General features: G+C 58.0%; 3 protein-coding genes and 1 long non-coding RNA gene across 5 annotated transcripts in view; 3 read left to right on the top strand and 1 right to left on the bottom strand.

Moving 5' to 3' along the window:
- LOC143695765 (uncharacterized) overlaps nucleotides 1-25,329 on the bottom strand; it is a 47,497-nt gene that overhangs the window by 19,123 nt on the left and 3,045 nt on the right. Inside the window, exon 1 of one of the 2 annotated variants that reach the window (XR_013185296.1) lies at nucleotides 12,156-12,695. The exons of the other annotated variant lie outside the window; for it this stretch is intronic. This is a non-coding gene — a long non-coding RNA (uncharacterized LOC143695765). Of the gene's footprint in view, nucleotides 1-12,155; nucleotides 12,696-25,329 lie in introns of those variants that run through there. 2 annotated transcript variants of the gene reach the window in all.
- On the top strand, nucleotides 1,829-3,132 carry LOC143695729 (uncharacterized). Its single transcript, XM_077190725.1, has 2 exons — nucleotides 1,829-2,005; nucleotides 2,459-3,132. Exons 1-2 carry the CDS (start codon nucleotides 1,954-1,956, stop codon nucleotides 3,130-3,132), a joined length of 726 nt encoding a protein of 241 aa, XP_077046840.1. The 5' UTR covers nucleotides 1,829-1,953.
- On the top strand, nucleotides 4,088-5,466 carry LOC143695728 (uncharacterized). The gene is made up of 2 exons (XM_077190724.1): nucleotides 4,088-4,264; nucleotides 4,790-5,466. Exons 1-2 carry the CDS (start codon nucleotides 4,213-4,215, stop codon nucleotides 5,464-5,466), a joined length of 729 nt encoding a protein of 242 aa, XP_077046839.1. The 5' UTR covers nucleotides 4,088-4,212.
- On the top strand, nucleotides 6,689-8,515 carry LOC143695727 (uncharacterized). Its single transcript, XM_077190723.1, has 3 exons — nucleotides 6,689-6,865; nucleotides 7,355-7,965; nucleotides 8,462-8,515. The coding sequence occupies exons 1-3, from the start codon at nucleotides 6,814-6,816 to the stop codon at nucleotides 8,513-8,515; spliced, it is 717 nt and encodes a 238-aa protein (XP_077046838.1). The 5' UTR covers nucleotides 6,689-6,813.

The raw sequence follows: 25,329 nt of genomic DNA, 5'->3' as shown, positions 1-25,329 counted from the left end.
TACCGTCAGCTCCCTGGCCAAAGCCCCGAATTCCTCGCAGCTGTTTATAGAGGCTCCAAGCCCCTGCCGGCCATTGCAGGATCGCTGTCGGTGTCGGAGGACAGGAGTTGGAGCGCGCTGTGGCTCGCTGAGCCCCGGCGCGGGGACGCGGCCGTGTATTACTGCGCGCTGGGGGCCACGGGCACAGGAGCCGGGGCTGCGGCCGGGCACGAACCGCCGCGGGCGGGGCCGGCCGGGGCCAGCAGGGGGCGCTGCCGCTCCGCCCGCCGGGCTCCCGGGCCGCGCCTCCGCAGCTCCTTCCTCTGCCCCGAGCCCGCAGCACCGACAGCGCCAATGGCACCCAAAGGCCCACACACTCCGCGCCTGCTGGCCCTCACTGGCACTGCTACTACTTCTCCTCACTTCCATCACACCCCTGAGCCTCCCGGATGCCTTGCTGGGAATAAAGCAGCACCCAGAGTTGGAGAAGCAGCATATAAAGATCTTCTCCAGCACATACACCAGTTCATGTTGCCAAAAACACACTCTGGAGCTGGCAAACACCCAAAGAGTAACTCATAGGCCTGCATTAATGAAGAGTTGTGTGCTCTCACGTTTCCAAAGGAGACCCAGGCACAGACACTTCTCCTTCTGCCATGTCCCCTCTGATGTGCAAACACGCACGCTTGCTCCTATTCCTGCTCCTACATCCAAGTCTCTACATGCACATCTATGTGAACACTCTGTCCAGAGATGTGCACACATAAAACACATCTGAACATGGATCTATTCCCACACACATGCCCTCCCTTCTTCCATTCTCAGCTCACCCTGATGGTCACTGGTTTTTGCCTCTCTGTGTTTCACCATTGGGCTTCTGGTTCCGACCTGCCCCCTTGAAATTGCCTTCAGGAAAGTATTTTTGATTGGCTGGACATCATACCCACTGTTCATCCTGTGAGTGCCAAAATCATGCCAGGGGCCTTGCCTGACTCCTTGTCCTTCCCCACAAGGCTCCAGCCCTGCTGCAGTTGTTCCCAGGCTTCCTCAGCAGCGTCCATGGCTGATTGTGTCCTTGCCTGTGCAACTGGTATGTTTGCACTTGTGTTCAGGCAGGGTCCACAGGAATCCATGTGGGAGCACAAATTCATGCATGAATCCCCCCCGATGTGCAGAAGCCTCTCTCTCTCTGCCTGTGTGTGTGTGTGCCTGTTCCTGTCTCTGTCTTTCTGTCTAGGTCCCAGTGTGTAACTCCACAAGTGAAATGTGTTGATCAGCCTTGGGATGCTCCCCACTGCCGAGCCCTGACCATCACAGAGCAGCATTATCCAAGACTCAGAAGGAGCCTGGATGCACTTGAAGAATGATGCAGCAGGCTGTAGGAGATTGGACCAGGGAAGAGGAACTGAAATGCAGTCCCTGCTTCCTGAGTCCTCCTTTTCCAGCTGCTCTAAATACAGGCACACAGAAACACATATATACACGGAAACACACAGATCTCTCCAGGGCATTGCACAACTGCTCTCCCCTGAGCTGCATCACATTCGCTTCATGGATACAGGAAATGGTGAGGCTTTTTGCCCAGGTCCTGTATCCGTGTGTGTGGGTTTCTTGCCAGTGCCCTGAAGGACAATTCGGGAGTCACCACATGACAGCCAAGGGACAATGTGAGGGAACAGATTATGGGAGCGAAGGAAAGCCAGGCACTGTCAATGGTGATGTCCACGATCCCAGCCCGATCGCTGCCCCCCAGGCCGGCCCCGCCGCTTGCGACGTGCAGAGAGCCGAGCGCCGCCCCGCAGGCCCCGCGCTCGCCTCGCCTCCGTTCCCTGCCAGGACTCGGCGAGAGCCCGAGCGGCAGCGGCGCAGGGCTCAGCCCCGGGGCGGAGCTGGCGGCGGCCCAGAGGAGGCGGCACGGCCGCAGCAGAGCCGGGGCTCAGGGGCACAGCGAGGCTCGGCCGGCGGAGCGGCGGCATGCGGCGGGCTCGGGCCGCGGCGCTGGCCGCGCTGGCCGTGGTTCTGATCGGTGCGTGGGGTTCGGCACCAAGCGGGCGGGGCCTGGGGCTGGAGTATTCCCCAGGGAGACTGGCATGGAATTTTCCCTCTCCTCCCCAACTCTTTCTCTCTCCTGGTCTCCCTGCCATCTCTCATCCCAGCAAGTCTTCATCATTTGTGTTGGTAAAGCCTGCTTGCATGTGTTTATTCCTGCTTTTCCTTGTACATGTACCTTGCCCTCTACATCCAGTATTTATTTTTGCCCTGAATACAGCATTCTGTTCTTCACTTAAAATCTTCATTTCTTCATCCATCTGTGCATGTGCACACCTGCCTAATCTCTGCATGCATGAATTTCGAATTCCTGCCATTCCATTCCAGTCTGCCTCTGCCTTGTGGCCACTGTCCCTGACTCTGTCTGGCAAAAGAAACATCAGAATCCCACGGTTTTGACGAAGTTTGTTCTCTCTCCCTCCTTTCCCAGCAGTGGCTGCGGACACAGATCAAGTGCAGCAGACTCCTTGGGCAGAGACTACCGAAGGCACAGGCCTGAACCTCACTTGCCAGCACCCCAAAACTGCTGCCGACTCTACCCACTGGTATCGCCAATTCCCACACCAAGCACCCCAGCTGATTGCAACGGCTGTCGTAGGCACGAAACCCGTGCTGGAACCAGAGGGGAGTCTGACAGTGTCGGCAGATCGGCGTTCCAGCTCGCTGTGGCTCGCTGAGCCCCGGCGCGGGGACGCGGCCGTGTATTACTGCGCGCTGGGGGCCACGGGCACAGGAGCCGGGGCTGCGGCCGGGCACGAACCGCCGCGGGCGGGGCCGGCCGGGGCCAGCAGGGGGCGCTGCCGCTCCGCCCGCCGGGGCCGCCCAGCCCCGCTCGTCCCGGGCTGCCGGGGCGCTGCCGCCACCAGAACCGACACCAGAACCGACATCAGCACCGGCACCGGTACCAGCATCGACACCGACTCCAGCACCCATACGGACGCCAACCCTGGCACCCACACTGACACCGGCTGCTCCTCCACTTGGCGTCACAGACCGTGCTCAGCCCCTCTCCTCAGCCCGGGCTGTGTCCAGCTGAGCTCCTCACGGCAGCAAACAGCCCCGCCAGGCCATAGCTACATGTTCACCCTGAGGTGGTCTGTGTGAGGCAGGGAGGGCAGAAGGGTCTGTGCCAAGCCACCTCTTGGTGCTTCAGAAAGGGCTCTGTGCCTTCCGGGGAGCAGGGCATCCTCTGGCCTGTCTGCAAAGGTGGGTCGGCATTGTTTTAGAAACACATCAGTGAGAGCACACATTCCCACAAAGCCCATATCAGGTTGCTTCTCCTCTTGTTTCTGTCCTCCGGTCCATGAAGTGCAGACTTTCAGGAAGAGATGCCTCCAGGATGGGTCCGCAATGTGTCCACAGGTCCTGGCAGAAAATGAGCTCCAGAATGGGCTCCTCTCCATGGAGGCACAGTCCTGCCAGGGCCTTGCTCCTGGGGGGGTTCCCATGGGGTCACACCTTCCTTAAGGACACATCCACCTGCTGTGGCTTTGGATCTTCCATGGGATGCATTTCTGCTCCAACACACATCTTCATAGGCTGTAGGGGGACAGCCTCCCTCACCATGGTCTTCATCACAGGCTGCAGAAATAGCCGTGCTCTGGTGCCTGCAGCAGCTCCTCTCCCTCCTTCCTCACTGTCCTTCTTAACTGCAGCATTGTTTCTCTCACAGAGACTCTATCCCCTCTTCCCGCTGATGTTGCACAAGAGATTTTCTGCCTTTTCAATTTTTGCCAGCACAGTTGCTCTCTGTGACAGGCAAGGAGCTCAGGCTCTTGAGACCAGCAGAGTTCTCTGCCTCTTGTGCCCCTCGTCCCTTCTTACAAAGACATGCCACGAAGGACAAATCTGAAATCCCCAGTGCTAGTGGAGGGGGAACGGGAAGGAACAGATGGTGGAGGAGAAGAGAGAAAATAATCGTTCAGTCCTGTGCTTCCCGGGACAAACGGCTCCAGATCTGCACATTGTCCCCGCAGTCTCCGTGGGACACAGCTGCGAGCGCCGCCCCGCAGGCTCCGCGCTCGCCTCGCCTCCGTTCCCTGCCAGGACTCGGCGAGAGCCCGAGCGGCAGCGGCGCAGGGCTCAGCCCCGGGGCGGAGCTGGCGGCGGCCCAGAGGAGGCGGCACGGCCGCAGCAGAGCCGGGGCTCAGGGGCACAGCGAGGCTCGGCCGGCGGAGCGGCGGCATGCGGCGGGCTCGGGCCGCGGCGCTGGCCGCGCTGGCCGCGCTGCTCATCGGTGCGTGGGGGTGATGAAGGCGCCGCGTTTTGGGGATGGGTGATCCCGCAAGTCCCTGGAAGCTGCCGTCCTGCCTGGCTTTTTCTCAGACCTCTTCCCGAGAGCTGTTCTATTGTTTTTCACTCCTTCTTCATTCCATAGTCCCACAAAAATCACCTTTTGTCAAAAACCACCTTTTGTCACGTTGACAAAATCATATTTTGTCAACGCTGAGCGAGCTTTCCTTATCGCTCCTTCTTTATTAGTTACAAGGTCTGTCACTAGCCCTTCTAACATTTCTTCTTGTATTTCTGTGCTTTCTCCCACGTCCCTCCATTCTCCTGTGACTGCCTCGTTCTTCCTGTCATTCCCGCAATCATCTCTCCACAAAGCATTTATGGACACTTCCATTCCTGCTAATGTTGAAATCCCTTCGCTCTTCTTTATGTCATCATCTCTGTACGTTCCTGACTGTTTCTGAGAGATCAGTACTATGCAGTAGTGCAGTGTAAAATTTGAGATTTGTCCTTTTTGTGTCTCCGGCAGTGGCGTCAGGCAGAGCCCAGGTGCAGCAGGAACCATTCCTGGAGACCACCGAGGGCACCAGCATCAACATCACCTGCTCTCACTCCAACAAACGGATGGGCGACCCAATCCATTTCTACCGTCATCTCCCTGGCCAAAGCCCCGAATTCCTCGCACTCGTTGCTAGAGGCTCCAAGCCCCTGCCGGCCATTGCAGGATCGCTGTCGGTGTCGGAGGACGGGAGTTGGAGCTCGCTGTGGCTCGCTGAGCCCCGGCGCGGGGACGCGGCCGTGTATTACTGCGCGCTGGGGGCCACGGGCACAGGAGCCGGGGCTGCGGCCGGGCACGAACCGCCGCGGGCGGGGCCGGCCGGGGCCAGCAGGGGGCGCTGCCGCTCCGCCCGCCGGGCTCCCGGGCCGCGCCTCCGCAGCTCCTTCCTCTGCCCCGAGCCCGCAGCACCGACAGCGCCAATGGCACCCAAAGGCCCACACACTCCGGGCCTGCTGGCCCTCACTGGCACTGCTACTGCTTCTCCTCACTTCCATCACATCCCTGAGACTCCCGGATGCCTTGCTGGGAATAAAGCAGCACCCAGAGTAGGAGAAGAAGAATTTAAAGATCTCCTCCTGCACATACACCAGTTCACGGTACCACAAACACACTCTGGAGCTTACACAAACCCAAAGAGTAACTCATAACTCTGCATTTATGAAGAGGTGTGTGCTCTCACGTTTCCAAAGGGGACACAGGCACAGACACTTCTCCTTCTGCCATGTCCCCACTGATGTGCAAACACTCTCGCTCCTATTATGGCTGCTGCACCCAAGTCCTTGCACAGATATCTATGTGAACACTCCGTCCAGAAATGTGCACACATAAAGCACGTCCCAACACGGATCAATTCCCACAAACGCTCTCCCTTCACCTCCCCTCAGCTCACCCTGATGGTCACTGGTTTTTGCCTCCCCAACTGTTGACATCAGGCTGCTCGTTCCAAACCTGCCGTGTTAAAGTTGCCTTTAAAAAAACAGTTGTGCCTTTCTGGACATCTTACTCTCAGTTCAGCCTGCAGGCCAGGGCCTTGCCTGACCCTTGTCCTTCCCCAAAAGGCTCCAGCCCTTCTGCAGTTGTTCCCAAATTTCCTCAGCATCATCCATAGCTGAATGTGTCCTTGCCTGTGCAACTGGTTTGTGTGCACTTGTGTTCAGGCACAGTCCTCAGGAATCCATGTGGGAGCAAAAATCCATGCATGAATCCCCCTCAATGTGCAGGAGTCTCTGGGGGGGTGTGTGTGTCTGTCTGTGGGTGTCTGTGCCCTTTTGTGTAACTCAACCAGTGAAATGCCTTGATCACACTGCAGACGCTCTGCATTGCTCTGCCCTGAGCATCCCAGAGCAGCATTTGACCAAACTCAGAAGGAGCCCGGGTGTAACTGGACAATGATGCAGCAGCGTGCAGGAGATTTGTCCAGGGAAGAGGCTCTGAAATGCAGTCCCAGGGTCCTGAGCCCTCCTTTTCCAGCTGTTCTAAACACAGTCACACAGACACACGGACATATACACACAGTTCTCTTCATGCCAGTGCACAGCTACTGTCCCCTGAACTTCATCCCATGCATTTCTTGGACATGGAGAAAGGCAGGGGCTTTATGCCCAGGTCCTGTATCCGTGTGTGTGAATTTCCTTCCAGTGCCCTGAAAGACAATTCGGGAGTCCGCACATGACAGCCAAGGGACAATGTGAGGGAACAGATTATGGGAGCGAAGGAAAGCCAGGCACTGTCAATGGTGGTGTCCACGATCCCAGCCCGATCGCTGCCCCCCACGCCGGCCCCGCCGCTTGCGACGTGCAGAGAGCCGAGCGCCGCCCCGCAGGCCCCGCGCTCGCCTCGCCTCCGTTCCCTGCCAGGACTCGGCGAGAGCCCGAGCGGCAGCGGCGCAGGGCTCAGCCCCGGGGCGGAGCTGGCGGCGGCCCAGAGGAGGCGGCACGGCCGCAGCAGAGCCGGGGCTCAGGGGCACAGCGAGGCTCGGCCGGCGGAGCGGCGGCATGCGGCGGGCTCGGGCCGCGGCGCTGGCCGCGCTGGCCGCGCTGCTCATCGGTGCGTGGGGGTTATGAAGGCGCCGCGGTTTGGGGATGGGTGATCCCGCAAGTCCCTGGAAGCTGCCGTCCTCCCTGGCTTTTTCTCAGACCTCTTCCCGAGAGCTGTTCTATTGTTTTTCACTCCTTCTTCATTCCATAGTCCCACAAAAATCACCTCATATTGTGTCAACGCTGAGCGAGCTTTCCTTATCGCTCCTTTTTTAGTAGTTACAAAGTCTGTCACTAGCCCTTCTAACTTTTCTTCTTTTATGTCTGTGCTTTCTCCCACGTCCCTCCATTCTCCTGTGACTGCCCCATTCTTCCTGTCATTCCTGCATTCATCTCTCCACAAACCATTCATGGACACTTCCATTCCTGCTAATCTTGAAACCTCTTCGCTCCTGTTTATTTCACCATCTCTGTACGTTCTCCACTTTTTCTGTGAGATTTGCACTATGCAGTAGGGTAGTGTAGGAGTTCAGATTTGTCCTTTTTCTGTCTCCGGCAGTGGCGACAGGCAGAGCCCAGGTGCAGCAGGAACCATTCCTGGAGACCACCGAGGGCACCGGCATCAACATCACCTGCTCTCACTCCAACAAACGGATGGGCGATTACATCCATTTCTACCGTCAGCTCCCGGGCCGAGCACCCGAATTCCTCGCCCTCGTTGCTAGAGGCTCGAAGCCCCTGCCGGCCATTGCAGGATCGCTGTCGGTGTCGGAGGACGGCAGTTGGAGCTCGCTGTGGCTCGCTGAGCCCCGGCGCGGGGACGCGGCCGTGTATTACTGCGCGCTGGGGGCCACGGGCACAGGAGCCGGGGCTGCGGCCGGGCACGAACCGCCGCGGGCGGGGCCGGCCGGGGCCAGCAGGGGGCGCTGCCGCTCCGCCCGCCGGGCTCCCGGGCCGCGCCTCCGCAGCTCCTTCCTCTGCCCCGAGCCCGCAGCACCGACAGCGCCAATGGCACCCAAAGGCCCACACACTCCGCGCCTGCTGGCCCTCACTGGCACTGCTACTGCTTCTCCTCACTTCCATCACATCCCTGAGCCTCCCGGATGTCTTGCTGGGAATAAAGCAGCACCCAGAGTTGGAGAAGCAGCATTAAAAGATCTCCTACTGCACGTACACAAGTTCACAGTATCACAAACACACTCTGGAGCTTGCACATACCCAAAGAGTAATTCATAACTCTGCATTTATGAAGAGGTGTGTGCTCTCACGTTTCCAAAGGAGACCCAGGCACAGACATTTCTCCTTCTGCCATGTCCCCACTGATGTGCAAACACGCACATTCACTCCCATTCCTGCTCCTGCACCTAAGTCTGTGCATGCACATCTATGTGAACACTCCTGTCCAGAGATGTGCACACATAAATCACATACCAACGCGGATCTATCCTCACAGACACACTCCCTTCTTCGTTCCTCAGCTCAACGTGATGGTCACCAGTTTTTTGCCTCCCCGAGTGTCAGCATTGGGCTGCTGGTTCCAATCCTCCCCTGTTAAACTTGCATTCAGGGAAGTGGTCGTGCCTCACTGAACACTTTACTCTGTGTTGAGCCTGTGAGTACACAGACCATGCTAGGGCCTTGTCTGACCCTTGTCCTTGCCCACAAGGCTCCAGCCCTGCTGCAGTTGTTCCCAGGTTTCCTCAGCAGCGTCCATGTCTGATTGTGTCCTTGTCTGTGTTCCTGGTTTGTGTGCACTTGTGTTCTGTGTGTGTGTTTGGGTGTGTGTGTCTGTGTGTGTGCCCTATTGTGTTACTCAACCAGTGAAATGCCTTGACCGCATTGCAGACGCTCTCCACTGCTCTGCACTGAGCAGCATTTGCCATGATTCAGAAGGAGCCCAGGTGTGGTTGAACAAAGAGGTAGCAGCCTGGAGGAGATTTGTGCATGGAAGGGGATCTAAAATGCTGTCCCTGCCTCCTGAGCCCTCCTTTTGCAGCTGCTCTAAACATAACATTTCACTAGTGCAAATTTGCAGCCCTAACAAAGGGGGTTACAACTAAATTTGGATTTTTAGTTTAATTCCGTTTGAATTATTGGGAGACACTCAGCATGGCTGAGAGTCCACACACACCCTCGGACTCAGGGACACACGGATACACAGAAACACGGATAGGTCTTTCCAGGTCAGTCCACAGCTGCTCTCCCCTGAACTGCATCACATTCGTTTCATGGACACGGAGAAAGGCTGAGGCTGTATGTCCTGGTCCTTTGTCCGTGTATCTGGGTTTCATTCAAACGCCCTGAAGGTAAATTCTGGAGTTCGCACATGACAGCAAAAGGATAATGTGAGGGAACAGATTATGGGAGTGAAGGAAACGCAGGCACTGTCAATGGTGATCACCACGATCCCAGCCCGATCGCTGCCCCCCAGGCCGGCCCCGCCGCTTGCGACGTGCAGAGAGCCGAGCGCCGCCCCGCAGGCCCCGCGCTCGCCTCGCCTCCGTTCCCTGCCAGGACTCGGCGAGAGCCCGAGCGGCAGCGGCGCAGGGCTCAGCCCCGGGGCGGAGCTGGCGGCGGCCCAGAGGAGGCGGCACGGCCGCAGCAGAGCCGGGGCTCAGGGGCACAGCGAGGCTCGGCCGGCGGAGCGGCGGCATGCGGCGGGCTCGGGCCGCGGCGCTGGCCGCGCTGGCCGCTCTGCTCATCGGTGCGTGGGGGTGATGAAGGCGCCGCAGGCTGGGGCTGCGATGATCCCGCAAGTCCCTGGAAGCTGCCGTCCTCCCTGGCTTATTCTCAGACTATTTCCCAAGAGCTGTGGTCTTGTTTTTCTCTCCTTCTTCTTCATTGCATAGTCCCAGGAAAATCACCTGATTCTGTCTCTAACCCTGAGCAAGCATTCCATTCCTCTCCTTCTTTATTATTTACAAAGTCAGTCCTTAGGCATTCTAACTTTTCTTCTTCTTTTTTATGTTGTACTTTCTCTTATATCCCCCCATTGTCCAGTGACTGAACCGTTCTTCCTGTCATTCCTGCATTCATCTCTCCACAAACCATTCATGGACACTTCCATTCCTGCTAATCTTGAAATCCCTTCGCTCCTCTTTATGTCATCATCTCTGTACGTCCCTGACTGTTGCTGTGAGATCGGTACTATGCAGTAGGGCAGTGTAGAATTTGAGATTTGTCCTTTTTCTGTCTCTGGCAGTGGCGACTGGCAGAGCCCAGGTGCAGCAGGAACCATTCCTGGAGACCACCGAGGGCACCGGCATCAACATCACCTGCTCCCACTCCAACAAACAGAGCAATGATTACATCCATTTCTACCGTCAGCTCCCTGGCCAAAGCCCCGAATTCCTCGCAGCTGTTTATAGAGGCTCCAAGCCCCTGCCGGGCATTGCAGGATCGCTGTCGGTGTCGGAGGACGGGAGTTGGAGCTCGCTGTGGCTCGCTGAGCCCCGGCGCGGGGACGCGGCCGTGTATTACTGCGCGCTGGGGGCCACGGGCACAGGAGCCGGGGCTGCGGCCGGGCACGAACCGCCGCGGGCGGGGCCGGCCGGGGCCAGCAGGGGGCGCTGCCGCTCCGCCCGCCGGGCTCCCGGGCCGCGCCTCCGCAGCTCCTTCCTCTGCCCCGAGCCCGCAGCACCGACAGCGCCAATGGCACCCAAAGGCCCACACACTCCGCGCCTGCTGGCCCTCACTGGCACTGCTATTGCTTCTCCTCACTTCCATCACATCCCTGAGACTCCCGGATGCCTTGCTGGGAATAAAGCAGCACCCAGAGTAGGAGTAGTAATTCATGAACTCCTCCTGCACATACACCAGTTCACAGTATCACAAACAAACTGTGGAACTTGCACACACCCCAAGAATAACTCATAGCTCTGCATTTATGAAGAGCTGTGTGCACACACATTTCCCAAGGAGACCAGGCACAGACACTTCTCCTTCTGCCATGTCCCCACTGCTGTGCAAATACACACACTCGCTCCCATTCCTGCTCCTGCACCCAAGACTGTGCATGCACCTCTACATGAACAATCCTGACCAGAGATGTGCACACCTAAATCACATCCCAACACGGAACTATTCCCTCAAACATCCACCATCCTTCACTTCTCTGCTCACACTGATTGTCACTGGTTTTTGCCGCCCCATGTGTCACCCTTGGTCTGCTGGTTTCAACCTACCCTGTTGAAACTGCCTATAAGAATGTATTTGTGCCTCTCTGGACATCTAACCCTGTGTTGAGCCTGTGACTACACAAACCAAGCCAGGGCCTTGCCTGACTCCTTGTCCTTCTCCACAAGGCTCCTGCTGCAGCTGTTCCCAGGTTTCCTCAGCAGTGTCCTTGCCTGGGATACAAGGACACACAGATACATGGACAGACGGAGGTATGGGGACAGGGACACATGGACACACACAAACAAAGACACACAGACAGGTCTCTCCAGGCCAGTGCACAGCTGCTCTCCCCTGAGCTATATCAGATTGGTCTTTTGGACACAGAGAAAGTCTAAAGCATTTATGCCCAGGTCCTGTATCCGTGTGTGTGGATTTCCTTCCAGTGCCCTGAAAGACAATTCGGGAGTCCGCACATGACAGCCAAGGGACTATGTGAGGGAACAGATTATGGGAGCGAAGGAAACGCAGGCACTGTCAATGGTGATGCCCACGATCCCAGCCCGATCGCTGCCCCCCAGGCCGGCCCCGCCGCTTGCGACGTGCAGAGAGCCGAGCGCCGCCCCGCAGGCCCCGCGCTCGCCTCGCCTCCGTTCCCTGCCAGGACTCGGCGAGAGCCCGAGCGGCAGCGGCGCAGGGCTCAGCCCCGGGGCGGAGCTGGCGGCGACCCAGAGGAGGCGGCACGGCCGCAGCAGAGCCGGGGCTCAGGGGCACAGCGAGGCTCGGCCGGCGGAGCGGCGGCATGCGGCGGGCTCGGGCCGCGGCGCTGGCTGCGCTGGCCGTGGTTCTGATCGGTGCGTGGGGGTCGGCGAAGGGGCTGCGGTCTGGGTTGGGGTGATCCCGCAGGTGCCCGGAGGCTGCCGTCCTGCCTGGCTTTTGCACACACCTTTTCCCAAGAGCTGTTCTCTTGTTTTTCTCTCCCCTTCTCCGTCCCATAGTCCCTCAGAAATTTTTTTTCTATATTATGTCGTAACCTGCATAATCATTCCATCCCTCTCCTTCTTTATTACTTATGAAGTCAGTCCTTACCCCTTCTAACTCCCTTTTTTTGTTGTTCTTTCTACCACATCCTTCATTTCTTCAATGAAAGCTCGGTTCTTCCTGGCATTTACACTTTCATATTTTCGCATACCATTAAATTCCATTTCTCTTCCTGCTTATCTTGAAATCCCAGCAGTACTTACTTTCTAATCACCTGTGTACGTTCTTCACTGTATCTGCAGGCTTTCTTCTGTGAAGAATTGCATTACAGTATCTTAGTCTTCTCCATTTTCTGTTCCCGGCAGTGGCGTCAGGCAGAGCCCAGGTGCAGCAGGAGCCATTCCTGGAGACCACCGAGGGTACCGGCATCAACATCACCTGCACACATACCGATAAACAGAGCGGCTATGTCGTCCATTTCTACCGTCAGCTCCCGGGCCGAGCACCCGAATTCCTGGCACTCATTGCTAGAGGCTCCAAGCCCCTGCCGGGCATTGCAGGATCGCTGTCGGTGTCGGAGGACGGGAGTTGGAGCTCGCTGTGGCTCGCTGAGCCCCGGCGCGGGGACGCGGCCGTGTATTACTGCGCGCTGGGGGCCACGGGCACAGGAGCCGGGGCTGCGGCCGGGCACGAACCGCCGCGGGCGGGGCCGGCCGGGGCCAGCAGGGGGCGCTGCCGCTCCGCCCGCCGGGCTCCCGGGCCGCGCCTCCGCAGCTCCTTCCTCTGCCCCGAGCCCGCAGCACCGACAGCGCCAATGGCACCCAAAGGCCCACACACTCCGCGCCTGCTGGCCCTCACTGGCACTGCTATTGCTTCTCCTCACTTCCATCACATCCCTGAGCCTCCCTGATGCCATTCTGGGAATAAAGCAGCACCCACAGTTGGAGAAGCAGCATTAAAAGATCTCCTACTGCACGTACACAAGTTCACGGTACCACAAACACACTGTGGAGCTTACACAAACCCAAAGAGTAACTCATAGCCCTGCATTAATGAAGAGGTGTGTGCTCTCACGTTTCCAAAGGGGACACAGGCATAGACACTTCTCCTTCTGCCATGTCCCCACTGATGTGCAAACACGCTTGCTCCTATTCCGGCTGCTGCACCCAAGTCCTTGCACAGATATCTATGTGAACCCCCCTGTCCAGAAATGTGCACACATAAAGGACATTCCAACACAGATCGATTCCCACAAACGCTCTCCCTTCCCCTCCCCTCAGCTCACCCTGATTGTCACTGGCTTTTGCCTCCCCAACTGTTGACATCAGGCTGCTCGTTCCAAACCTCCCATGTTAAAATTGCCTTTAAAAAAACAGTTGTGCTTTGCACGACATCTTACTCTCAGTTCAGCCTGCAGGCCAGGGCCTTGCCTGACCCTTGTCCTTCCCCACAAGGCTCCAGCCCTACTGCAGTTGTTCCCAATTTTCCTCAGCAGCATCCTTGTCTGATTGTGTCCTTGCCTGTGTTCCTGGTTTGTGTGCACTTGTGTTCAGGCACAGTCCACAGGAATCCATGTGGGAACAAAAATCCATGCATGAATCCCACCCGATGTGCAGGAGTCTCTGGGTGTCTGTGTGTCTGTCTGTGGGTGTCTGTGCCCTTTTGTGTAACTCAACCAATGAAATGCCTTGAGCACACTGCAGACGCTCTTCATTGCTCTGCCCTGTGCATCACAGAGCAGCATTTGCCCAGACTCAGAAGGACCGCGGGTGTAACTGGACAATGATGCAGCAGCGTGCAGGAGATTTGTCCAGGGAAGAGGCTCTGAAATGCAGTCCCTGGGTCCTGAGCCCTCCTTTTCCAGCTGCTCTAAACACAGACTCACAGACACACGGACATATACACACAGATCTCTCGAGGCCATTGCACAGCTGCTCTCCCCTGAACGGCATCACATTCATTTCATGGACACAGGAAATGGTGAGGCTTTTTGCCCAGGTCCTGTATCCGTGTGTGTGGGTTTCATTCCAATGTCCTGAAGGACAATTCGGGAGTCACCACATGACAGCAAAGGGAAAATGTGAGGGAACAGATTATGGGAGTGAAGGAAAGCCAGGCACTGTCAATGGTGATGTCCACGATCCCAGCCCGATCGCTGCCCCCCAGGCCGGCCCCGCCGCTTGCGACGTGCAGAGAGCCGAGCGCCGCCCCGCAGGCCCCGCGCTCGCCTCGCCTCCGTTCCCTGCCAGGACTCGGCGAGAGCCCGAGCGGCAGCGGCGCAGGGCTCAGCCCCGGGGCGGAGCTGGCGGCGGCCCAGAGGAGGCGGCACGGCCGCAGCAGAGCCGGGGCTCAGGGGCACAGCGAGGCTCGGCCGGCGGAGCGGCGGCATGCGGCGGGCTCGGGCCGCGGCGCTGGCGGTGCTGGCCGTGGTTCTGATCGGTGCGTGGGGAAAGCAGCAGTGGGGGACGTCGGGGGGCTGGGTGAGACCCCGCTCGCCCGAAGATTTATCTCTTATCCTTCTTCTCCTTCTCAGTTCTTGTTAGCTCTCTGTCCCCTCCTCTGCCACCATAGGGGTTTCTTTTGCCTCACTGAAATCGTTCTCTGCGAGTCTGCCTATGCTCCTCCAATTTTCCTTCCATCCATCCATCCATCCATCCATCCATCCATCCATCCATCCGTCCGTCCGTCCGTCCGTCCATCCATTCATCCATCCATCCATCCATCCGTCCATCCATCACTCAATCCATCCATCCATGCAAATCTATTTTCCTCATCCCTTTCTCCTCCCTAAAATTCCCATTGTCCTTTAAAATATCCCTCATCGATTCTTTTCCCCTGCCAAACCCTCTCGGAGCAATATTCTCTCTATACTTTATTATTAGAAAGCTGCCCTGTTAACGCTGCTCTCTCTACCTGCCCCATCTCCGACTGTATGGCATTCTCTGATAAAGAAAAGTGATTGTGCTTTTCTCTGTGGCAGTGGCTGTGGTCAGAGCCCAGGTACAGCAGGAACCATTCCTGGAGACCACCGAGGGCACCGGCATCAACATCACCTGCTCACATCCCAAAATCCAGACAGGCCAAACGATCTACTGGTACCGTCAGCTCCCGGGCCGAGGACCCGAACTCTTCGTGAGCATTCACAAAGACTCCAAGGAGCTGCCGGGCAGTGCGGGCCATGTGTTGGTGTCGGCAGATCGGAGTTCCAGCTCGCTGTGGCTCGCTGAGCCCCGGCGCGGGGACGCGGCCGTGTATTACTGCGCGCTGGGAGCCACGGGCACAGGAGCCGGGGCTGCGGCCGGGCACGAACCGCCGCGGGCGGGGCCGGCCGGGGCCAGCAGGGGGCGCTGCCGCTCCGCCCGCCGGGCTCCCGGGCCGCGCCTCCGCAGCTCCTTCCTCTGCCCCGAGCCCGCAGCACCGACAGCGCCAATGGCACCCAAAGGCCCACACACTCCGCGCCTGCTGGCCCTCACTGGCACTGCTATTGCTTCTCCTCACTTCCATCACATCCCTGAGACTCCCGGATGCCTTGCTGGGAATAAAGCAGCAGCCACAGTTGGAGAAGCAGTATTAAAAGATCTCCTACTGCACGTACACAAGTTCACAGTATCACAAACACACTCTGGAGCTTGAACATACCCAAAGAGTAACTCATAACTCTGCATTTATGGAGAGGTGTGTGCTCTCACGTTTCCAAAGGAGACCCAGGCACAGACACTTCTCCTTCTGCCATATCCCCACTGATGTGCAAACATGCATACCTGCTCCCATTCCTGCTCCTGCACCCCAGTCTGCGTACACACATCTACGTGAACAATCCTGTCCAGAGATGTGCACACATAAAGCACATCCCAAAACGGATCTATTCCCACACACTTACATATACACCTTCCCTTCTTCCCGCTTCAGCTCACTCTGATTGTCACTGTTTCTTGCCTCCACATGTGTCAGCATTGGGCTTCTGGTTCCCACCCTGTCCTGATGAAATTGACTTCAGGAAAGTATTTGTGCCTCTCTGGACATCTTATACTCTATTCTGCCTGTCAGAACAGAAACCATGCCATTGCCTTGCCTGACTCTTTGTCCTTCCCCACAAGGCTCCAGCCCTGCTGCAGTTGCTCCTAGGTTTCCTGTGACGGGTCCATGGCTGATTGTGTGCCCTCCTGTGCCCCTGGTTTATGTGTGCTTGTTTTAAAGTAGAGTGTACAGGAATCCATGTGGGAGCATAAATCCATGCATGAATGCCCCTGATGGGCAGAAGCTTCTGCGTGTGTGTCTGTGTGTGTGTGTCTGTGTCTGTGTCTGAGTCTGTGTGTGTGTCTGTGTCTGAGTCTGTGTGTGTATCTGTGTGTTACTTCACCAGTGAAATGCCTTGATCACACTGGAGATGCTCTCCACTGCTCTGCCCTGTGCATCACAGAGCAGCATTTGCCCAGATTCAGAAGGAGCCCGCAGGAGATCCTGCAGGACATTTGTCCAGGGAAGAAACTGCTGAAATGCAGTTTCTTCTTCCTGGGCCCTCCTTTTCCAGCTGCTCAAAACAAAGACACAGAGACATGCGGACAGCGGACACACAGACGGATCTCTCCAGGCCAATGCACAGCTACTCTCCCCTGAGATGCATCACATTGGTTTCGTGGACACGGAGAAAGGCTGGGGCTTTATGCCCAGGTCTTGAACTTGTGAGTTTGGATTTCCTTCCAGTGCCCTGAAGGACAATTCGGGAGTCCCCACACGACAGCAAAGAGACAATGTGAGGGAACAGATTATGGGAGCGAAGGAAAGCCAGGCACTGTCAATGGTGATGTCCACGATCCCAGCCCGATCGCTGCCCCCCAGGCCGGCCCCGCCGCTTGCGACGTGCAGAGAGCCGAGCGCCGCCCCGCAGGCCCCGCGCTCGCCTCGCCTCCGTTCCCTGCCAGGACTCGGCGAGAGCCCGAGCGGCAGCGGCGCAGGGCTCAGCCCCGGGGCGGAGCTGGCGGCGGCCCAGAGGAGGCGGCACGGCCGCAGCAGAGCCGGGGCTCGGGGGCACAGCGAGGCTCGGCCGGCGGAGCGGCGGCATGCGGCGGGCTCGGGCCGCGGCGCTGGCCGCGCCGGCCGCGCTGCTCATCGGTGCGTGGGGGTGATGAAGGCGCCGCGGGCTGGCGCTGCGATGATCCCGCAAGTCCCTGGAAGCTGCCGTCTTCCCTGGCTTATTCTCAGACCTTTTCCCAAGAGCTGTTCTATTGTTTTTCTCTCCTTCTTCTTCATTGCATAGTCCCAGGAAAATCACCTGATTCTGTCTCCAACCCTGAGCAAGCATTTAATTCCTCTCCTTCTTTATTAGTTACAAGGTCTGTCCTTAGCCCTTCTAACTTTTCTTCTTTTATTTCTATGCTTTCTCCCACGTCCCTCCATTCTCCTGTGACTGCTCCGTTCTTCCTGTCATTCCTGCATTCATCTCTCCACAAACCATTCATGGACACTTCCATTCCTGCTAATCTTGAAATCCCTTCGCTCCTCTTTATGTCATCATCTCTGTACGTTCCTGACTGTTTCTGAGAGATCGGTACTATGCAGTAGGGCAGTGTAAAATTTGAGATTTGTCCTTTTTCTGTCTCTGGCAGTGGCGACAGGTAGAGCCCAGGTGCAGCAGGAACCATTCCTGGAGACCACCGAGGGCACCAGCATCAACATCACCTGCTCTCACTCCAACAAACGGATGGGAGAAACGATCCATTTCTACCGTCAGCTCCCTGGCCAAAGCCCCGAATTCCTCGCATTCATTGCTAGAGGCTCCAAGCCCCTGCCGGGCATTGCAGGATCGCTGTCGGTGTCGGAGGACGGGACTTCCAGCTCGCTGTGGCTCGCTGAGCCCCGGCGCGGGGACGCGGCCGTGTATTACTGCGCGCTGGGGGCCACGGGCAGAGGAGCCGGGGCTGCGGCCGGGCACGAACCGCCGCGGGCGGGGCCGGCCGGGGCCAGCAGGGGGCGCTGCCGCTCCGCCCGCCGGGCTCCCGGGCCGCGCCTCCGCAGCTCCTTCCTCTGCCCCGAGCCCGCAGCACCGACAGCGCCAATGGCACCCAAAGGCCCACACACTCCGCGCCTGCTGGCCCTCACTGGCACTGCTATTGCTCCTCCTCACTTCCATCACATCCCTGTGCCTCCCGGATGCCTTGCTGGGAATAAAGCAGCACCCAGAGTTGGAGAAGAAGTAATTCAAGAACTCCTACTGCACGTACACAAGTTCACAGTATCACAAACACACTCTGGAACTTGCACATACCCAAAAAATAACTCATAGGCCTGCATTTATGAAGAGCTGTGTGCACACACATTTCCAAAGGAGGCACAGGCACAGACACTCCTCCTTCTGCCGTGTCCCCACTGCTGTGCAAATACGCACACTCGCTCCCATTCCTGCTCCTGCACCCAAGACTGTGCATGCACCTCTACATGAACAATCCTGACCAGAGATGTGCACACCTAGATCACAACCCAACACGGAACTATTCCCTCAAACATCCACCATCCTTCACTTCTCTGCTCACCCTGATTGTCACTGGTTTTTGCCGCCCCATGTGTCACCCTTGGTCTGCTGGTTCCAACCTACCCTGTTGAAACTGCCTATAAGAATGTATTTGTGCCTCTCTGGACATCTAACCCTGTGTTGAGCCTGTGACTACACATACCAAGCCAGGGCCTTACCTGACTGCTGGTCCTTCTCCACAAGGCTCCTGCTGCAGCTGTTCCCAGGTTTCCTCAGACATGTCCTTGCCTGGGATACAAGGACACTCAGATACATGGACAGAGGGAGATATGGGGAGAGGGACACACGGACACACAGACAGGTCTCTCCAGGCCAGTGCACAGCTGCTCTCCCCTGAGCTATATCAGATTGGTCTTTTGGACACAGGGAAAGGCTAAAGCATTTATGCCCAGGTCCTGTATCCGTGTGTGTGGATTTCCTTCCAATGCCCTGAAGGACAATTCGGGAGTCCCCACATGACAGCCAAGGGAGGATGTGAGGGAACAGATTATGGGAGCGGAGGAAACGCAGGCACTGTCAATGGTGATGTCCACGATCCCAGCCCGATCGCTGCCCCCCAGGCCGGCCCCGCCGCTTGCGACGTGCAGAGAGCCGAGCGCCGCCCCGCAGGCCCCGCGCTCGCCTCGCCTCCGTTCCCTGCCAGGACTCGGCGAGAGCCCGAGCGGCAGCGGCGCAGGGCTCAGCCCCGGGGCGGAGCTGGCGGCGGCCCAGAGGAGGCGGCACGGCCGCAGCAGAGCCGGGGCTCGGGGGCACAGCGAGGCTCGGCCGGCGGAGCGGCGGCATGCGGCGGGCTCGGGCCGCGGCGCTGGCCGCGCTGGCCGTGGTTCTGATCGGTGCGTGGGGGTCGGCGAAGGGGCTGCGGTCTGGGGCTGGGGTGATCCCGCAGGTCCCCGGAGGCTTCCGTCCTGCCTGGCTTCTTCACCGACCTTTTCCCAAGAGCTGTTCTCTTGCTTTTCTCCCCTCTTCTCCATCCCTCTCATTCACAGAAAGGAAATAGAAATTTCCTTTCTATTCTATGTCCAACCCTGCACAAGCATTCCATCCCTCTCCTTCTTTATTATTTATGAAGTCAGTCCTTACCACTTCTAACTCCCTTTTTTTGTTGTTCTTTCTCCCACATCCTTCCTTTCTTCAATGACTGCTCAGTTCTCCCTGGCATTTACACTTTCATATCTTCACAAACAAGTAACTTCCATTTCTCTTCCTGCTTACCTTGAAATCCCCTCAGTACTTATTTTCTCATCATCTGTGTACGTTCTTCACTGAATCTGCAGGCTTTCTTCTGTGAAGTAGGGCATTGCAGGATTTCAGTGTTCTCCATTTTCTGTTCCCGGCAGTGGCGTCAGGCAGAGCCCAGGTGCAGCAGGAGCCATTCCTGGAGACCACCGAGGGCACCGGCATCAACATCACCTGCACACATACCAATAAAGATAGCAGCGCCGATTTCGTCCATTTCTACCGTCAGCTCCCGGGCCGAGCACCCGAATTCCTCGCCCTCGTTGCTAGAGGCTCCAAGCCCCTGCCGGCCATTGCAGGATCGCTGTCGGTGTCGGAGGACGGGAGTTCCAGCGCGCTGTGGCTCGCTGAGCCCCGGCGCGGGGACGCGGCCGTGTATTACTGCGCGCTGGGAGCCACGGGCACAGGAGCCGGGGCTGCGGCCGGGCACGAACCGCCGCGGGCGGGGCCGGCCGGGGCCAGCAGGGGGCGCTGCCGCTCCGCCCGCCGGGCTCCCGGGCCGCGCCTCCGCAGCTCCTTCCTCTGCCCCGAGCCCGCAGCACCGACAGCGCCAATGGCACCCAAAGGCCCACACACTCCGGGCCTGCTGGCCCTCACTGGCACTGCTATTGCTTCTCCTCACTTCCATCACATCCCTGAGACTCCCGGATGTCTTGATGGGAATAAAGCAGCACCCAGAGTAGGAGAAGAAGAATTTGAAGATCTCCTCCTGCACATACACCAGTTCACTGTACCACAAACACACTCTGGAGCTTGCAAACACCCAAAGAGTATCTCATAACTCTGCATTTATGAAGAGGTGTGTGCACACACATTTCCAAAGGAGACCCAGGCACAGACACTTCTCCTTCTGCCATGTCCCCACTGATGTGCAAACATGCACACTCGCTCCCATTCCTGCTCCTGCACCTAAGTCTGTGCATGCACATCTATGTGAACACTCCTGTCCAGAGATGTGCACACAAAAAGCACATCCCAACACGGATCTATTCTCACAGACACACTCCCTTCTTCGTTTCTCAGCTCATCGTGATGGTCACCAGTTTTTTGCCTCCCTGTGTGTCAGCATTGGGCTGCTGGTTCCAATCCTCCCCTGTTAAACTCGCATTCAGGGAAGTGGTCGTGCCTCACTGGACACTTTACTCTGTGTTGAGCCAGTGAGTACATAAACCATGCTAGGGCCTTGTCTGACCCTTGTCCTTGCCCACAAGGCTCCAGCCCTGCTGCAGTTGTTCCCAGGTTTCCTCAGCAGCGTCCATGTCTGATTGTGTCCTTGTCTGTGTTCCTGGTTTGTGTGCACTTGTGTTCTGTGTGTGTGTTTGGGTGTGTGTGTCTGTGTGTGTGCCCTATTGTGTTACTCAACCAGTGAAATGCCTTGACCGCATTGCAGACGCTCTCCACTGCTCTGCACTGAGCAGCATTTGCCATGATTCAGAAGGAGCCCAGGTGTGGCTGAACAATGAGGTAGCAGCCTGGAGGAGATTTGTGCATGGAAAAGGCACTGAAATGCTGTCCCTGCCTCCTGAGCCCTCCTTTTGAAGCTGCTCTAAACATATCATTTTACTAGTGCACAGTGCCAGCCCTAACAAAGGGGGTTACAACTAAATTTGGATTTTTAGTTTAATTCCATTTGAATTCTTGGGAGACCCTCAGCATGACTGGGAGTCCTCACACACCCTTGGACACAGGGACACACAGACACACAGACACACAGAAACCCAGATACACGGATAGAACTCTCCAGGAGAGTGCACAGCTGCTCTCCCCTGAACGGCATCACATTGGTGTCGTGGACACGGAGAAATGCTGGGGCTTTATGGCCAGGTCTTGAATCTGGGAATGTGGATTTCCTTCCAGTGCCCTGAAGGACAATTCGGGAGTCCCCACATGACAGCAAACGGACGATGTAAGGGAACAGATTATGGGAGTGAAGGAAAGCCAGGCACTGTCAATGGTGATGTCCACGATCCCAGCCCGATCGCTGCCCCCCAGGCCGGCCCCGCCGCTTGCGACGTGCAGAGAGCCGAGCGCCGCCCCGCAGGCCCCGCGCTCGCCTCGCCTCCGTTCCCTGCCAGGACTCGGCGAGAGCCCGAGCGGCAGCGGCGCAGGGCTCAGCCCCGGGGCGGAGCTGGCGGCGGCCCAGAGGAGGCGGCACGGCCGCAGCAGAGCCGGGGCTCAGGGGCACAGCGAGGCTCGGCCGGCGGAGCGGCGGCATGCGGCGGGCTCGGGCCGCGGCGCTGGCGGCGCTGGCCGCGCTGCTCATCGGTGCGTGGGGGTTATGAAGGCGCCGCGGTTTGGGGATGGGTGATCCCGCAAATCCCTGGAAGCTGCCGTCCTCCCTGGCTTTTTCTCAGACCTCTTCCCGAGAGCTGTTCTATTGTTTTTCACTCCTTCTTCATTCCATAGTCCCACAAAAATCACCTCATATTGTGTCAACCCTGAGCGAGCTTTCCATATCTCTCCTTCTTTATTAGTTACAAGGTCTGTCCTTAGCCCTTCTAACTTTTCTTCTTTTATTTCTGTGCTTTCTCCCACGTCCCTCCATTCTCCTGTGACTGCCCCGTTCTTCCTGTCATTCCTGCATTCATCTCTCCACAAACCATTCATGGACACTTCCATTCCTGCTAATCTTGAAATCCCTTCGCTCCTCTTTATGTCATCATCTCTGTACGTCCCTGACTGTTTCTGTGAGATCGGTACTATGCAGTAGGGCAGAGTAGAATTTGAGATTTGTCCTTTTTCTGTCTCTGGCAGTGGCGACAGGCAGAGCCCAGGTGCAGCAGGAACCATTCCTGGAGACCACCGAGGGCACCGGCATCAACATCACCTGCACACACTCCAACAAACGGATGGGCGATTACATCCATTTCTACCGTCAGCTCCCGGGCCGAGCACCCGAATTCCTCGCCCTCGTTGCTAGAGGCTCCAAGCCCCTGCCGGCCATTGCAGGATCGCTGTCGGTGTCGGAGGACGGCAGTTCCAGCTCGCTGTGGCTCGCTGAGCCCCGGCGCGGGGACGCGGCCGTGTATTACTGCGCGCTGGGAGCCACGGGCACAGGAGCCGGGGCTGCGGCCGGGCACGAACCGCCGCGGGCGGGGCCGGCCGGGGCCAGCAGGGGGCGCTGCCGCTCCGCCCGCCGGGGCCGCCCAGCCCCGCTCGTCCCGGGCTGCCAGGGCGCTGCCGCCACCAGAACCGACACCGGAACCGACATCAGCACCGGCACCTGTACCAGCATCGACACCGACTCCGGCACCCACACGGACGCCAACCCTGGCACCCACACTGACACCGGCTGCTCCCCCACTTGGCGTCACAGACCGTGCTCAGCCCCTCTCCTCAACCCGGGCTGGGTCCAGCTGAGCTCCTCACGGCAGCAAACAGCCCCGCCAGGCCATAGCTACATGTTCACCCTGAGGTGGTCTGTGTGAGGGAGGGAGGGCAGAAGGGTCTGTGCCAAGCCACCTCTTGGTCCTTCCGAAAGGGCTCTGTGCTTTCCGGGGGGCAGGGCATCCTCTGGCCTCTCTGCAAAGTTGGGTCGGCATTGTTTTAGAAACACATCAGTGAGAGCACACATTCCCACAAAGCCCATATCAGGTTGCTTCTCCTCTTGTTTCTGTCCTCCGGTCCATGAAGTGCAGACTTTCAGGAAGAGATGCCTCCAGGATGGGTCCGCAATGTGTCCACAGGTCCTGGCAGAAAATGAGCTCCAGAATGGGCTCCTCTCCATGGAGGCACAGTCCTGCCAGGGCCTTGCTCCTGGGGGGGTTCCCATGGGGTCACACCTTCCTTAAGGACACATCCACCTGCTGTGGCTTTGGATCTTCCATGGGATGCATTTCTGCTCCAACACACATCTTCATAGGCTGCAGGGGGACAGCCTCCCTCACCATGGTCTTCATCACAGGCTGCAGAAATAGCCGTGCTCTGGTGCCTGCAGCAGCTCCTCTCCCTCCTTCCTCACTGTCCTTCCTAACTGCAGCATTGTTTCTCTCACAGAGACTCTATCCCCTCTTCCCGCTGATGTTGCACAAGAGATTTTCTGCCTTTTCAATTTTTGCCAGCACAGTTGCTCTCTGTGACAGGCAAGGAGCTCAGGCTCTTGAGACCAGCAGAGTTCTCTGCCTCTTGTGCCCCTCGTCCCTTCTTACAAAGACATGCAACGAAGGACAAATCTGAAATCCCCAGTGCTAGTGGAGTGGGAACGGGAAGGAACAGATGGTGGAGGAGAAGAGAGAAAATAATCGTTTAGTCCTGTGCTTTCCGGGACAAACGGCTCCAGATCTGCACATTGTCCCCGCAGTCTCCGTGGGACACAGCTGCGAGCGCCGCCCCGCAGGCCCCGCGCTCGCCTCGCCTCCGTTCCCTGCCAGGACTCGGCGAGAGCCCGAGCGGCAGCGGCGCAGGGCTCAGCCCCGGGGCGGAGCTGGCGGCGGCCCAGAGGAGGCGGCACGGCCGCAGCAGAGCCGGGGCTCAGGGCCACAGCGAGGCTCGGCCGGCGGAGCGGCGGCATGCGGCGGGCTCGGGCCGCGGCGCTGGCCGCGCTGGCCGTGGTTCTCATCGGTGCGTGGGGAAAGCAGCAGTGGGGGACGTCGGGGGGCTGGCTGAGACCCCGCTCGCCCTAAGATTTCTCTCTTATCCTTCTTCTCCTTCTCAGTTCTTGTTAGCTCTCTGTCCCCTCCTCTGCCATCATAGGGGTTTCTTTTGCCTCACTGAAATCGTTCCCCGCGAGTCTGCCTATGCTCCTCCAATTTTCATCCATTCATCCATCCATCCATCCATCCATCCATCCATCCATCCATCCATCCATCCATCCATCACTCAATCCATCCATCCATGCAAATCTATTTACCTCATCCCTTTCTCCTCCCTAAAATTCCAATTGTCCTTTAAAATATCCATCATTGATTCTTTTCCCCTGCCAAACCCTCTTGGAGCAATATTCTCTCTATACTTTATTCTCAGAAAGCCGCCCAGATAACGCTGCTCTCTCTCCCTCCCCATCAGCGACTGCATGGCATTTTCTGATAAAGAAAAGTGATTTTCCTTTTTCTGTGGCAGTGGCTGTGGCGAGAGCCCAGATAGAGCAGGAGCAATTCCTGGAGGCTACCGAGGGCACCGGCATCAACATCACCTGCTCACATCCCAAAATCCAGACCAGAGATTGGATCCAGTGGTACCGACAGCACCCAGGCCAACCACCTGAACTCCTCGCACTCACTGTGAAAGAGACCAAAGAGCTGCCGGGCATTGCAGGATCGCTGTCGGTGTCGGCAGATCGGAGTTGGAGCTCGCTGTGGCTCGCTGAGCCCCGGCGCGGGGACGCGGCCGTGTATTACTGCGCGCTGGGGGCCACGGGCACAGGAGCCGGGGCTGCGGCCGGGCACGAACCGCCGCGGGCGGGGCCGGCCGGGGCCAGCAGGGGGCGCTGCCGCTCCGCCCGCCGGGCTCCCGGGCCGCGCCTCCGCAGCTCCTTCCTCTGCCCCGAGCCCGCAGCACCGACAGCGCCAATGGCACCCAAAGGCCCACACACTCCGCGCCTGCTGGCCCTCACTGGCACTGCTACTGCTTCTCCTCACTTCCATCACATCCCTGAGACTCCCTGATGCCTTGCTGGGAATAAAGCAGCACCCAGAGTTGGAGAAGCAGTATTAAAAGATCTCCTACTGCACGTA

Source organism: Agelaius phoeniceus, chromosome 26 (genome assembly GCF_051311805.1).
Source record: "Agelaius phoeniceus isolate bAgePho1 chromosome 26, bAgePho1.hap1, whole genome shotgun sequence".
NCBI lineage: Eukaryota > Metazoa > Chordata > Aves > Passeriformes > Icteridae > Agelaius > Agelaius phoeniceus.
This window is presented reverse-complemented; position numbering and strand designations above follow the sequence as displayed.